The sequence below is a fragment of the Oncorhynchus keta genome, chromosome 20 (genome assembly GCF_023373465.1).
Source record: "Oncorhynchus keta strain PuntledgeMale-10-30-2019 chromosome 20, Oket_V2, whole genome shotgun sequence".
NCBI classification, from domain to species: Eukaryota; Metazoa; Chordata; class Actinopteri; order Salmoniformes; family Salmonidae; genus Oncorhynchus; species Oncorhynchus keta.
In genome coordinates this window covers 40,883,863-40,899,736 of record NC_068440.1, presented here as the reverse complement: position 1 = coordinate 40,899,736, position 15,874 = coordinate 40,883,863, and the positions used below count along the sequence as shown (strand labels likewise).

At 49.3% G+C, this 15,874-nt stretch overlaps 1 protein-coding gene across 2 annotated transcripts in view; it reads left to right on the top strand.

The window, feature by feature from the left end:
• hpcal4 (hippocalcin like 4) overlaps positions 1 to 15,874 on the top strand; it is an 89,465-nt gene that overhangs the window by 30,873 nt on the left and 42,718 nt on the right. The window contains exons 2-3 of one of the 2 annotated variants that reach the window (XM_052472885.1): positions 11,488 to 11,595; positions 12,924 to 13,100. In XM_052472885.1, the coding sequence (XP_052328845.1) occupies positions 12,939 to 13,100 (162 nt within the window). In that variant the 5' untranslated portion in view covers positions 11,488 to 11,595; positions 12,924 to 12,938. The remainder of the gene's footprint in view (positions 1 to 11,487; positions 11,596 to 12,923; positions 13,101 to 15,874) is intronic. The other variant, XM_052472884.1, reaches the window with a different exon arrangement.

The window sequence follows — 15,874 nt, the reverse complement described above, 5'->3', positions numbered from 1 at the left end:
CAAAGAATGAGCCAAGCAGGAGAAGCTCTCCCTTGAGAAAGATACCCTCACCCCGAGCAGGTCAGACCAGACCTCTTCATTATATAGCCCCACAGACTAGCCACCCCGAGAGGGTCAGACCAGACCTCTTCATTATATAGCCCCACAGACTAGCCACCCCGAGAGGGTCAGACCAGACCTCTTCATTATATAGCCCCACAGACTAGCCACCCCGAGCGGGTCAGACCAGACCTCTTCATTATATAACCCCACAGACTAGCCACCCCGAGAGGGTCAGACCAGACCTCTTCATTATATAGCCCTACAGACTAGCCACCCCGAGCGGGTCAGACCAGACCTCTTCATTATATAGCCCCACAGACTTGCCACCCCGAGCGGGTCAGACCAGACCTCTTCATTATATAGCCCCACAGACTAGCCACCCCAAGCGGGTCAGACCAGACCTCTTCATTATATAGCCCCACAGACTAGCCACCCCGAGCGGGTCAGACCAGACCTCTTCATTATATAGCCCCACAGACTAGCCACCCCGAGCGGGTCAGACCAGACCTCTTCATTATATAACCCCACAGACGAGCCATCCAGAGCGGGTCATACCAGACCTCTTCATTATATAGCCCCACAGACTAGCCACCCCGAGCGGGTCATACCAGACCTCTTCATTATATAGCCCCACAGACTAGCCACCCCGAGCGGGTCAGACCAGACCTCTTCATTATATAACCCCACAGACGAGCCACCCGAGCGGGTCAGACCAGACCTCTTCATTATATAGCCCCACAGACTAGCCACCCCGAGCGGGTCAGACCAGACCTCTTCATTATATAGCCCCACAGACTAGCCACCCCGAGCGGGTTAGACCAGACCTCTTCATTATATAACCCCACAGACTAGCCACCCCGAGCGGGTTAGACCAGACCTCTTCATTATATAACCCCACAGACGAGCCACCCAGAGCGGGTCAGACCAGACCTCTTCATTATATAGCCCCACAGACTAGCCACCCCGAGCGGGTTAGACCAGACCTCTTCATTATATAGCCCCACGGACTAGCCACCCCGAGCGGGTCAGACCAGACCTCTTCATTATATAGCCCCACAGACGAGCCACCCAGAGCGGAATTTCAACCCAGACAACAGTCCAGCACAACAACATCCTGTTAACCAGACCCGGAGTGCTGGAGGTGGAGAGAGACATATCTGCACTCTGGACTGTGGTGAGACGACATCAACAGGAGAAAAAGCAGGAGCAGGAGAAGAACAGAGCACTAGAGGATCAGACTGCTGGAGGAGAGGTTGAGCGGGATGGGGTGTGACAGAAAACAATCCACTAGAGATGTTGCCAACCCCGCAGAGAAGCCAGCAGAAGAGCCCACCTCAGCACCCAACAAAAGTCTCGACATCACAGCAGAACAGACAAATGAAGAACCCCAAGCCCAGGGGCTCTCAACCCCTCTGAGCACCCCCTGTCAGCCACCCTGATAGCCCTTCTGACAACCCCCCACACACACACACACACCCACTGAGGACATACACAAGACACAGATTGTCCTCCTTATGGACTCAAATGGGAAATATATACAAGAACATTTTTTTTTCCCAAACACAGTGTGTCTAAACTCCGGTGTCCAAACACCCAGCGCGCCCTAGACCTTCTGTCTGAGGACCAACTAGGTTCACCCAGCCACATAATAATACACCCAGCGCACCCTAGACCTTCTGTCTGAGGACCAACTAGGTTCACCCAGCCACATAATAATACACCCAGCGCACCCTAGACCTTCTATCTGAGGACCAACGAGGTTCACCCAGCCACATAATAATACACAGAGGTGCAAACGACCTGAGAACACAGCAGGAAAGGGGAGCCACAGCACTGAAGGGAGTGATTGACAAAGCTTCTTCTACATTCCCCAACGCACAAGGGCTTATCTCCACCCTGCCACAATACAGCGGGTAAACGCAAGTATTTCCCGTGACTGTGCCACAAAACCAAATGTTTTCCTGGCCCAACACTCCACCCTGGACTTGAACAGTCTCTATGACCAGGCCCACCTCTACAAGGCACCTTTGCCCGGACTCTAAAGGACATCGCTCTCAAACGTATACCCAACACTTCACACAGGAGCAACAGATCAATAGACACCCCGCCCAGACCAGCGAGACACCCTCCCAGACCTGCGGGACCCCCCTGGACCTACACATAGAGGACCCACGACTTACCTCCAGACCACAGCACCACCAGCCACATCCACACCCCCACCCCACACAATCAACACTCCCCCCCACGTCAACCATGCCCACACCCCATCTCACATGCTTTGACGATGGTAACATAGGTTTCCCATACCAATTAGCCTTTTAAATTAAATTCAAAGAGAGGGAGAGAGCTGTTTCCTACATCAGAGAGAGAGAGACCTGTTCTAACATCAGAGAGAAAGATACCTGTTCTAACAACAGAGAGAGAGACCTGTTCTAACAACAGAGAGAGAGAGATACCTGTTCTAACAACAGAGAGAGAGACCTGTTCTAACAACAGAGAGAGAGACCTGTTCTAACAACAGAGAGAGAGAGACCTGTTCTAACAACAGAGAGAGAGAGACCTGTTCTAACAACAGAGAGAGAGACCTGTTCTAACAACAGAGAGAGAGACCTGTTCTAACAACAGAGAGAGAGACCTGTTCTAACAACAGAGAGAGACCTGTTCTAACAACAGAGAGAGAGACCTGTTCTAACAACAGAGAGAGAGACCTGTTCTAACAACAGAGAGAGAGAGAGACCTGTTCTAACAACAGAGAGAGAGACCTGTTCTAACAACAGAGAGAGAGACCTGTTCTAATAACAGAGAGAGAGACCTGTTCTAATAACAGAGAGAGAGACCTGTTCTAATAACAGAGAGAGAGAGACCTGTTCTAACAACAGAGAGAGAGAGACCTGTTCTAACAACAGAGAGAGAGAGACCTGTTCTAACAACAGAGAGAGAGAGACCTGTTCTAACAACAGAGAGAGAGAGAGAGACCTGTTCTAACAACAGAGAGAGAGAGACCTGTTCTAACAACAGAGAGAGAGAGAGAGAGAGAGAGACCTGTTCTAACAACAGAGAGAGAGACCTGTTCTAACAACAGAGAGAGAGACCTGTTCTAACAACAGAGAGAGAGAGACCTGTTCTAACAACAGAGAGAGAGAGACCTGTTCTAACAACAGAGAGAGAGAGAGTTGGGGAGAGAGAGACCTGTTCTAACAACAGGGAGAGAGACCTGTTCTAACAACAGAGAGAGAGAGAGTTGGGGAGAGAGAGACCTGTTCTAACAACAGGGAGAGAGACCTGTTCTAACAACAGAGAGAGAGAGAGTTGGGGAGAGAGAGACCTGTTCTAACAACAGAGAGAGAGACCTGTTCTAACAACAGAGAGAGAGAGACCTGTTCTAACAACAGAGAGAGAGACCTGTTCTCACAACAGAGAGAGAGAGACCTGTTCTAACAACAGAGAGAGAGAGACCTGTTCTAACAACAGAGAGAGAGACCTGTTCTAACAACAGAGAGAGAGAGATACCTGTTCTAACAACAGAGAGAGAGACCTGTTCTAACAACAGAGAGAGAGACCTGTTCTAACAACAGAGAGAGAGACCTGTTCTAACAACAGAGAGAGAGAGACCTGTTCTAACAACAGAGAGAGAGAGAGAGAGAGAGACCTGTTCTAACAACAGAGAGAGAGAGACCTGTTCTAACAACAGAGAGAGAGAGACCTGTTCTCACAACAGAGAGAGAGAGACCTGTTCTAACAACAGAGAGAGAGAGACCTGTTCTAACAACAGAGAGAGAGAGAGTTGGGGAGAGAGATACATAGACAGATATACAAGGATATGTTCTACTGTCTTTACCTGGTTATTTGTTGATACAAAGGAGGAAAACCTCCAGCTCACCATTAACCTTTGTTGTAGCTATTTTTCCCCAGTCAAATCGAATCAAATGAAGTTGTATTTGTCACATACACCAAATACAATCAATCAAATGTATTTATGAAGCCATTTTTACATCAGCCGATGTCACAAAGTGCTGTTCAGAAACCCAGCCTAAAACCCCCAAACAGCAAGCAATGCAGATGTAGAAGCACGGTGGCTAGGAAAAACTCCCTAGACAGGCAGGCACCTAGGAAGAAACCTTGAGAGGAACCAGGCTCTGAGGGGTGGCCAGTCCTCTTCTGGCTGTGCCCGGGAGGAGATTATAACAGAACATGGCCAAGATGTTCAAATGTTCATAGATGACCAACAGGGTCAGATAATTATAATCACAGTAGTTGTTGAGGGTGAAGCAGGTCAGCACCTCAGGAGTAAATATCAGTTGGCTTTTCAGAGCAGACCATTTAGAGTTAGAGACAGCAGGTGTGGTAGAGGGAGAGAGTTGAAAACAGCAGATCTGGGACAGGGAGCACGTCCGGTGAACAGGTCAGGGTTCCATAGCCGCAGGCAGAACATTTGAAACTGGAGCAGCAGCACGGCCAGGTGGACTGGGGACAGCAAGGAGTCATTAGGCCAGGTAGACCTGAGGCATGGTCCTATTGTTCAGGTCCTCTGAGAGAAGAGAGAAAAAGAGAGAATTATAGGGAGCACACTTAAATTCACACAGGACACCGGATAAGACTGAAGAAATACTCCAGATATAACAGACTGACCCTAGTACCCCGACACATAAACTACTGCAACATAAATACTGGAGGCTGAGACAGGAGGGGTCGGGGGACACTGTGGCCCCGTCCAACGATACCCCCAGACGGGGCTAACCAGGCAGGATAGTACCACACCACATTGCCAAAGCACATTCCCCACACGACTAGAGGGATAGCTTCAACCACCAACTTACTACCCTGAGACAAGGCCGAGTATAGCCCGCGAAGATCTCCTCCATGACACAAACCCGAGGGGGGGAGCCAGCCCAGACAGGAAGATCACATCAGTGACTCAACCCACTCAAATGACGCACCCCTCCCAGGGACGGCATGGAAGAGCACCAGTAAGCCAGTGACTCAGCCCCTGTAATAAGGTTAAAGGCAGAGAATCCCAGTGCAGAGAGGGGAACCGGCCAGGCAGAGACAGCAAGGGCGGTTCGTCGCTCCAGTGCCTATCAATCCACCATCACACCCCTGGGACAGACTACACTCAATCATAGGACTTCCTGAAGAGATGAGTCTTCAATAAGGACTTAAAAGGTTGAGACCGACACTCACCTTACAGTGAGTGAAATGCTTATTTAAAAACCCTTAACCAACAATGCAGTTTTAGGAAATACCAGGAAATACCCCCAAAAAGTAAGAGGTAAGTAACAATAGCGGGGTTAATGTGCGGGGGCACCAGTGTCAAGGTAATTGAGGTAATATGTACATGTAGGAAGAGTTATTAAAGTGACTATGCATAGATAATAACAGAGAGTAGCAGCAGTACTGCTTGCCGTGTGGTAGCAGAGTGAGTCTATGACTGGGATGGCTGGAGTCTTTGACAATTTTTAGGGCTTTCCTCTGACACCGCCTGGTATAGAGGTCCTGGATGGCAGTAACCTTGCCCCCAGTGATGTACTGGGCCGTACGCTCTAACCTCTGTAATGCTTTGGGGTCAGAGGTTGAGCAGTTGCCAAGCCAGGCAGTGATGCAACCCATTAGGATGCTCTCGATGGTGCAGTTTTAGAAGCTTTTGAGGATCTGAAGACCCATGCCAAATCTTTTCGGGCTTCTGAGGGGGAATAGGTTTTGTAATGCCCTCTTCCTGACTGTCTTGGTGTAATTGGACCATGTTAGTTTGTTGGTGATGTGGACGCCAAGTAACTTGAAGCTCTTAACCTGCTCCACTACAGTCTCGTTGATGAGAATGGCAGCGTGCTCAGTCCTCCTTTTCCTGTAGTCGACAATGATCTCCTTTGTCTTGATCACATTGAGGCAGAGGTTGTTGTCCTGGCACCACAAGGTCAGGTCTCTGACCTTCTTCCTTTAGGCTGTGTCATTGTTGACGGTGATCAGACCTACTACTGTTGTGTCATCAGCAAACTTAATGTCCTGGAGTTGTCCAGGCACAACTCCATGTGTTGGAGTTGTGCCTGGCCGTTCAGTCAAGAGTGAACAGGGAGTACAGGAGGGGACAGAGCACACACGCGTGAGGGGCCACCTTTTTGAGTATCAGCGTGGTGGATGTGTTGTTACCTACCCTTACCACCTGGGGGCAGCCCATCCGGATGTCCAGGATCCAGTTGCAGAGGAAGGTGTTTAGTCCCAGGGTCCTTATGAGCTTTGAGGGCACTAACTCTGAGCTGTAGTCAATGAATAGCTTTCTCACATAGGTGTTCCTTTTTTTCCAGGTGTGAAAGGGCAGTGTGGAGTACAAAAGAGATTGCGTCATATGTGGATCTGTTGGTGCGGAATGGTCTAGCGTTTCTGAGATAATGGATATGGTTGCATCTTATTTAAACTTCTTCAGGATCGGTTGAAAATACAAAAGAACGGTTGTTTTTTCCTTTTGTATTTTCTTCTACCAGATCTAATGTGTTATATTCTCATACATTCCTTTCACATTTCCATAAACATCAAAGTGTTTCCTTTCAAATGGTACCAAGAATATGCATATCCTTGCTTCAGGGCCTGAGTTGCAGGCAGTTAGATTTGGGTATGTCATTTTAGGCAAAAACTAACTCTGTCTCTGTCTCTGTCTCTGTCTCTGTCTCTGTCTCTGTCTCTGTCTCTGTCTCTGTATCTGTGTCTGTGTCTGTGTCTGTGTCTGTGTCTGTGTCTGTGTCTGTGTCTGTGTCTGTGTCTGTGTCCGTGTCCGTCTCCGTCTCCGTGTCCGTGTCCGTGTCCGTCTCCGTCTCCGTGTCCGTGTCCGTCTCCGTGTCCGTGTCCGTGTCCGTCTCCGTGTCCGTCTCCGTGTCCGTGTCCGTGTCCGTGTCCGTGTCCGTGTCCGTGTCCGTGTCCGTGTCCGTGTCCGTGTCCGTGTCCGTGTCCGTGTCCGTGTCCGTGTCCGTCTCCGTGTCCGTGTCCGTGTCCGTCTCCGTGTCCGTGTCCGTGTCCGTGTCCGTCTCCGTGTCCGTGTCCGTGTCCGTGTCCGTCTCCGTGTCCGTGTCCGTGTCCGTGTCCGTGTCCGTCTCCGTGTCCGTGTCCGTGTCCGTCTCCGTGTCCGTGTCCGTGTCCGTGTCCGTGTCCGTGTCCGTGTCCGTGTCCGTGTCCGTGTCCGTGTCCGTGTCCGTGTCCGTGTCCGTGTCCGTCTCTGTGTCTGTGTCTGTGTCCGTGTCCGTGTCCGTGTCCGTGTCCGTGTCCGTGTCCGTCTCTGTGTCTGTGTCCGTGTCCGTGTCCGTGTCTGTGTCTGTGTCCGTGTCCGTGTCCGTGTCCGTCTCCGTGTCCGTGTCCGTCTCAGTGTCCGTCTCCGTGTCCGTGTCCGTCTCCGTGTCCGTGTCCGTCTCTGTGTCTGTCTCCGTGTCTGTCTCCGTGTCCGTCTCCGTGTCCGTGTCCGTCTCCGTGTCCGTCTCCGTGTCCGTGTCCGTCTCCGTCTCTGTGTCCGTGTCCGTGTCCGTGTCCGTGTCCGTCTCTGTGTCTGTGTCCGTGTCCGTGTCCGTGTCCGTGTCCGTGTCCGTGTCCGTGTCCGTCTCCGTGTCCGTGTCCGTGTCCGTCTCCGTGTCCGTGTCCGTGTCCGTGTCCGTCTCTGTGTCTGTGTCTGTGTCTGTCTCTGTCTCTGTGTCTGTGTCTGTGTCTGTCTCTGTGTCTGTGTCTGTGTCTGTGTCTGTGTCTGTGTCTGTGTCTGTGTCTGTCTCCGTGTCCGTGTCCGTCTCCGTCTCCGTGTCCGTGTCCGTGTCCGTCTCCGTGTCCGTGTCCGTGTCCGTGTCCGTCTCCGTGTCCGTGTCCGTCTCCGTCTCCGTGTCCGTGTCCGTGTCCGTCTCCGTCTCCGTGTCCGTGTCCGTGTCCGTCTCCGTGTCCGTGTCCGTGTCCGTGTCCGTCTCCGTGTCCGTGTCCGTCTCCGTGTCCGTCTCCGTGTCCGTGTCCGTCTCCGTGTCCGTGTCCGTCTCCGTGTCCGTGTCCGTGTCCGTGTCCGTGTCCGTGTCCGTCTCCGTGTCCGTGTCCGTGTCCGTGTCCGTGTCCGTGTCCGTGTCCGTGTCTGTGTCTGTGTCTGTGTCCGTGTCCGTGTCCGTGTCCGTCTCCGTGTCCGTGTCCGTCTCCGTGTCCGTCTCTGTGTCCGTCTCCGTGTCTGTCTCCGTGTCCGTCTCCGTGTCCGTGTCCGTCTCCGTGTCCGTCTCCGTGTCCGTGTCCGTCTCCGTGTCCGTGTCCGTGTCCGTCTCTGTGTCCGTGTCCGTGTCCGTGTCCGTGTCCGTGTCCGTCTCTGTGTCTGTGTCTGTCTCTGTGTCTGTGTCTGTCTCTGTCTCTGTGTCTGTGTCTGTGTCTGTGTCTGTGTCTGTGTCTGTGTCTGTCTCTGTGTCTGTGTCTGTGTCTGTGTCTGTGTCTGTGTCTGTGTCTGTCTCTGTGTCTGTGTCTGTCTCTGTGTCCGTGTCCGTGTCCGTGTCCGTGTCCGTGTCCGTGTCCGTGTCCGTCTCCGTGTCCGTGTCCGTCTCTGTGTCCGTGTCCGTGTCCGTGTCCGTGTCCGTGTCCGTCTCTGTGTCTGTGTCTGTCTCTGTGTCTGTGTCTGTGTCTGTGTCTGTCTCTGTGTCTGTGTCTGTGTCTGTGTCTGTGTCTCTGTCTGTGTCTGTGTCTGTGTCTGTCTCTGTGTCCGTGTCCGTGTCCGTGTCTGTCTCCGTGTCCGTCTCCGTGTCCGTGTCCGTGTCTGTCTCTGTGTCCGTGTCCGTGTCCGTGTCTGTCTCCGTGTCCGTCTCCGTGTCCGTCTCCGTGTCCGTGTCCGTGTCTGTCTCTGTGTCTGTGTCTGTGTCTGTGTCTGTGTCTGTGTCTGTGTCTGTGTCTGTGTCTGTGTCTGTGTCTGTGTCTGTGTCTGTGTCTGTGTCTGTGTCTGTGTCTGTGTCTGTGTCTGTCTGTCTCCGGCATGGGTTGTGTTGATGAAGACATGATGACATTTGAAATGTTTTTTATTCTTTTGGAATTTCTGTGAGTGTTTACTGTTACTTTTTTATCGTTAAGGGATAGGCGTCCCGCTAGCCGACAACATCTGGTGAAATTGGAGGGTGCGCAATTCAAATAAACAATCACAATTTTAAACATTCATGAACATATAAGTAATAAAAAGCTTAAATTATTGTTAATCTAACTGCGTTGAACGATTGTCTGAGGACGGTGCCTCACATCAACATATTTTTCAACCAGCACAGGCTTCATAAAATAACAAATAGCGATTAAATAAATCACTTACTTTTGAAGATCTTCCTCTGTTTGCAATCCCAAGGGTCCCAGCTACAACATGAATGTTTGTTTTGTTAGATAAAATCCTTCTTTATATCCCAAAAAGTCATTTTAGGTGGCGCCATCGATTTCAGTAATCCACTCGTTCAACATGCAGACAAAGGAGTCCAAAAAGCTACAGCTAAACTTCGTCCAAACGACTTTTCTATTTAATCTTCAGGTACTCTAAAATGTAAATAAACTATAATATTTAATACGGAAAGTAGTATGTTCAATAGGAAAGCAAAATTAATAACCGCGCTCCCTCTCCCTCGTTCGCCGAAAGACTGGTAATTGTTCCGGTAATCTCTTGAATAAAGAATGTTGGCATCTAGTGGAAGCCATAGGAATTGCAATCTGGGAGATGGAATTACATAGGATCAAAGTCTGGTTGTTCTTCAGATGTTTGCCTGCCATATCAATTCCGTTATAGTCTCAGACATTATTCTAACACTTCAAAGTGTTAGAATATCCAATGCTACCAATTACATGCATATCGTGGCTTCTGGGCCTGAGTAACAGGCAGTTTACTTTGGGCACGTCAGTCAGGCGGAAATTCAGGAAATAGACCCTAGCCCTAGTTTTTAATTCACTTTTGTTAATTATCTTTTTCACTTGCTTTGGCAATGTAAACATATTTACATGCCAAAAAATCCCTTAATTGAAATTGAATTTGAATTGACATTGAATTGAAATTGAATTGGAGAGCCCTTGTAATGCGGCCACACTTTAGCACCTCAACTTGTGTGTGTGTGTGTGTGTGTGTGTGTGTGTGTGTGTGTGTGTGTGTGAGTGTGTGTGTGTGTGTGTGTGTGTGTGTGTGTGTGTGTGTGTGTGTGTGTGTGTGTGTGTGTGTGTGTGTGTGTGTGTGTGTGTGTGGCTGTGTGTGGCTGTGTGTGGCTGTGTGTGGCTGTGTGTGTGTGTGTGTGTGTGTGTGTGTGTGTGTGTGTGTGTGTGTGTGTGTGTGTGTGTGTGTGTGTGGCTGTGTGTGTGTGGCCGTGTGTGGCTGTGTATGTGTGTGTGTGTGTGTGGCTGTGTGTGTGTGTGTGTGTGTGTGTGTGTGTGGCTGTGTATGTGTGTGTGTGTGTGGCTGTGTATGTGTGTGTGTGTGTGTGGCTGTGGCTGTGGCTGTGTATGTGGCTGTGTATGTGTGTGTGTGTGTGTGTGTGTGTGTGTGTGTGTGTGTGTGTGTGTGTGTGTGTGTGTGTGTGTGTGTGTGTGTGTGTGTGTGTGTGTGCGAGGTGCGTGTGCGTGTGCGTGTGCGTGTGCGTGTGCGTGTGTGGCTGTGTGTGTGTGTGTGTGTGTGTGTGTGTGTGTGTGTGTGTGGCTGTGTGTGGCTGTGTGTGGCTGTGTGTGTGGCTGTGTGTGTGTGTGTGTGTGTGTGTGTGTGTGTGTGTGTGTGTGTGTGTGTGTGTGTGTGTGTGTGTGTGTGTGTGTGTGGCTGTGTGTGGCTGTGTATGTGTGTGTGTGTGTGTGGCTGTGGCTGTGGCTGTGTATGTGGCTGTGTGTGTGTGTGTGTGTGTGTGTGTGTGTGTGTGTGTGTGTGTGTGTGTGTGTGTGTGTGTGTGTGTGTGTGTGTGTGTGTGGTGTGTGTGTGTGTGTGTGTGTGTGTGTGTGTGTGTGTGTGTATATGTATATAATCAGATCATTTGTATCCAATGTGACGTCATAGACTCTTTGAGCGTTTCTTTTGTGTGCCTCTCTCTCAAAACAACATGTGGTTTATTGTCCCATTACACCAGATAGAAATGATTTACAGGTTCAGCCGAATCAATACAGAGCAAGTCAGTTAAGAATAAATTATTGTTTAAAATGACAGCCTACCGGGGAAGAGTGGGTTAATTGCCTTGTTCAGGGGCAGAAGAACCGATGTTTTACCTTGTTTCAATCCAGCAACCTTTCAGGTACTGGCCCAACGCTCTAACCACTAGGTTACCTGCTGTCCCAAATGATCATGTGCCTTGCTCAATGGTACAGCGACATATTTTTCTCCTCGTCAGCTCAGGGATTCAATCCAGCAACCTTTGGGTTACTGGCCTAACGCTCTAACCACTAGGCAACCTGATGTCGTCACCATCTGTCTGTGTATTAGACTGGTACTGTACATTGATCGATCTGTTTGTGTATTGATGACAGGGTATTGTCCAAGGTCACGCCACGGTTCGAGACTGGAGACAGGTGCTCTACACAGTACGAGCCCTATCTGGGGGCATCTGCTCTACACAGAACGAGCCCTATCTGGGGGTAGGTGCTCTACACAGTACGAGCCCTATCTGGGGGCATCTGCTCTACACAGAACGAGCCCTATCTGGGGGCATCTGCTCTACACAGAACGAGCCCTATCTGGGGGTAGGTGCTCTACACAGAACGAGCCCTATCTGGGGGTAGGTGCTCTACACAGAACGAGCCCTATCTGGGGGCATCTGCTCTACACAGAACGAGCCCTATCTGGGGGTAGGTGCTCTACACAGAACGAGCCCTATCTGGGGGCATCTGCTCTACACAGTACGAGCCTTATCTAGGGGCATCTGCTCTACACAGTACGAGCCCTACCTGGGGGCATCTGCTCTACACAGAACGAGCCCTATCTGGGGGCATCTGCTCTACACAGTACGAGCCCTATCTGGGGGCATCTGCTCTACACAGTACGAGCCCTATCTGGGGGCATCTGCTCTACACAGTACGAGCCCTATCTGGGGGCATCTGCTCTACACAGTACGAGCCCTATCTGGGGGCATCTGCTCTACACAGTACGAGCCCTATCTGGGGGCATCTGCTCTACACAGTACGAGCCCTACCTGGGGGCATCTGCTCTACACAGTACGAGCCCTATCTGGGGGCATCTGCTCTACACAGTACGAGCCCTATCTGGGGGCATCTGCTCTACACAGTACGAGCCCTATCTGGGGGCATCTGCTCTACACAGTACGAGCCCTATCTGGGGGCATCTGCTCTACACAGTACGAGCCCTATCTGGGGGCCGCTGCTCTACACAGGAACAGCACTTTTTGGGTACATGCCTGCCTCCCAATATTCATTATATTCCTTTGACTTAATCTGATTATATGATTGTGTGTATTTCCTATTTGATTGAATAATTGATTTGATTGCTTGTGTGTATTCCAGAGATGTGTTTTTTTTATTTTTTTATTTTAACCTTTATTTAACCAGGCAAGTCAGTTAAGAACACATTCTTATTTTCAATGACGGCCTGGGAACAGTGGGTTAACTGGTCTAGGAACAGTGGGTTAACTGGTCTAGGAACAGTGGGTTAACTGCCTGTTCAGGGGCAGAACGACAGATGTGTACCTTGTCAGCTCGGGGGTTTGAACTCGCAACCTTCCGGTTACTAGTCCAACGCTCTAACCACTAGGCTACACTGCCTAGTGTTACATATTTATTGATTGATTTATTGATCAATCAACTGATTGTGTTAATTATCAGTTTATCAGTTTATCAGTTTATTATCATTATTATTAACAATTATCAGTTTATTATCATTATTATTAACAATTATCAGTTTATTGTTCCATCATCGTGTGATTCCTTGTGTCTCTTGTTTATTTCCCCAGAGAGGAGACTTTGTGATGGGGAAAGGAAACAGTAAGCTGGCACCAGAGGTTCTGGATGACCTCACCAAGAGTACTGAGTTCAACGAGGCTGAGCTCAAGCAGTGGTACAAAGGCTTCCTCAAAGACTGTCCCTCTGGTATACTGAACCTAGAGGAGTTCCAACAGCTATATGTCAAGGTGAGAGAGAGCGAGAGAGAGAGAGAGAGCGAGAGAGAGAGAGAGAGAGAGAGAGAGAGAGAGAGAGAGAGAGAGAGAGAGAGAGAGAGAGAGAGAGAGAGAGAGAGAGAGAGAGAGAGGGAGGGAGGGAGGGAGGGAGAGAGAGAGAGAGAGAGAGAGAGAGAGAGAGAGAGAGAGAGAGAGAGAGAGAGAAAAGAGAGAGAGAGAGAGAGAGAGAGAGAGAGAGAGAGAGAGAGAGAGAGAGAGAGAGAGAGAGAGAGAGTCAAAGACTGGCCCACTGGTATACAGAATCTAGAGGAGTTTCAACACCAATATGTTGGGAGGGAGAGTGAGAGGCCTCGCCGTAATAGAATCTGAAGTCAAATGTCTACTGTTTGCTGATGATATGGTGCTTCTGTCACCAACCAAGGAGGGTCTACAGCAGCACCTAGATCTTCTGCTCAGATTCTGTCAGACCTGGGCCCTGACAGTACATCTCAGTAAGACCAAAATAATGGTGTTCCAAAAAAGGTCCAGTCGCCAGGACGACAAATACAAATTCCATCGAGACAAATATCCTCTGTGGACAGCGTAAGCACCAAATAATGCAGATCAGAATTAGGCCGATAGCTGCTTATTATCAAACATCCAGAAAAGAGCTGTTAAGTTCTACAACTACCTAAAAAGAAGTGATTCCCAAACCTTCCATAACAAAGCCATCACCTACAGAGAGATGAATCCGGAGAAGAGTCCCCCTAAGCAAGCTGGTTCTGGGGCTCTGTTCACAAACACAAACACACCCCACAGAGCCCCAGGACAGCAGCACAATTAGACCCAACCTAATCAGGAGAAAGCAAAAAGATAATTACTTGAAACATTGGAAATAATTAACAAAAAAAACAGAGCCAACTAGAATGCTATTTGGCCCTAACCAGAGAGTACACAGTGGCAGAATACCTGACCACTGTGACTAACCCAAACTTAAGGAAAGCTTTGACTATGTACAGACTCAGTGAGCATAGCCTTGCTATTGAGAAAGGCCGCCGTAGGCAGACATGGCTCTCAAGAGAAGACAGGCTATGTGCTCACTGCCCACAAAATGAGGTGGAAACTGAGCTGCACTTCACAACCTCCTGCCAAATGTATGGCCATATTAGACACACATATGATAGACACTCAGATTACACAGATCCACAAAGAATTCGAAAACAAACCCGAGTTGGATAAACTCCCATATCTACTGGGTGAAATACCACAGTGTGCAGCAGCAAGATTTGTGACCTGTTGCCACAGGAAATGGGCAACCAGTGAAGAACAAATTTACTTTGATTTATTTTCCCTTTTGTACTTTAACTATTTGCACATCGTTATAACGCTGTATTTATACATAATATGACATTTGTAATGTATTTATTCTTTTGGATCCTCCCAGCTGCCCACTGCTCTGAGGCTAGGAAACACTGTCACCACCGATAAATCCACTATAATTGAGAATTTCAATAAGCATTTTTCTACAGCTGGCCATGCTTTCCACCTGGCTACTCCTACCCCGGTCAACAGCACTGCACCCCCAACAGCAACTCGCCCAAGCCTTCCCCATTTCTCCTTCTCCCAAATCCATTCAGCTGATGTTCTGAAAGAGCTGAAAAAATCTGGACCCCTACAAATAATTGAGAATTTCAATAAGCGTTTCTCTACGGCTGGCCATGCTTTCCACATAGCTACCCTTACCCCGGTCAACTGCCCGGCACCCTCCACAGCACCCCGCCAAAGCCCCCACCCTTTCTCCTTTACCCAAATCCAGATAGCTGATGTTCTGAAAGAGCTGAAAAATCTGGACCCCTACAAATCAGCCGGGCTAAACAATCTGGATCCTCTCTTTCTAAAGCTAACTGCCGAAATTGTTGCAACCCCTATTACTATCCTGTTCAACCTCTCTTTCGTATCGTCTGAAATTCCCAAAGATTGGAAAGCTGCCGCGGTCATCCCCCTCTTCAAAGGGGGTGACACTCTAGACGGAAAATGCTACAGACCTATATCTATCCTACCCTGTCTTTCTAAGGTCTTCGAAAGCCAAGTTAACAAACAGATTACCGACCATTTCAAATCCCACCATACCTTCTCCACTCTGCAATCTGGTTTCAGAGCTGGTCATGGGTGCACCTCAGCCACGCTCAAGGTTCTAAACGCCATCATAAACGACATCGATAAGAGACATTACTGTGCAGCCATATTCATCGACCTGGCCAAGGCTTTCGACTCTGTCAATCACCATATTCTTATTGGCAGACTCGACATCCTTGGTTTCTCAAATGATTGCCTCGCCTGGTTTACCAACTACTTCTCAGACAGAGTTCAGTGTGTCAAATCGGAGGGCCTGTTGTCCAGACGTCTGGCAGTCTCTATGGGGGTGCCACAGGGTTCAATCCTCGGGCTGACTCTCTTCTCTGTATACATCAATGATGTTGCTCTTGTTGCTGGTGATTCTCTGATCCACCATTCTGTATACTTCTGGCCCCTCTTTGGACATTGTGTGTCGTGGAAATCCTGATAATTCCACGACATGTGTTAACTAACCTCCAGATGAGCTTCAATGCCATCCTTCTGTGGCCTCCAACTGCTCTTAAATGCAAGTAAAACTAAATGCATGCTCTTCAACCGATCACTGCCTGCACCTGCTCGCCCGTCCAGCATCACTACTCTGGACGGTTCTGACTTAGAATATGTGGACATCTACAAATACCTAGGTGTCTGGTTAGACTGTAAACTCTCTGTCCAGACTCATATTAAGCATA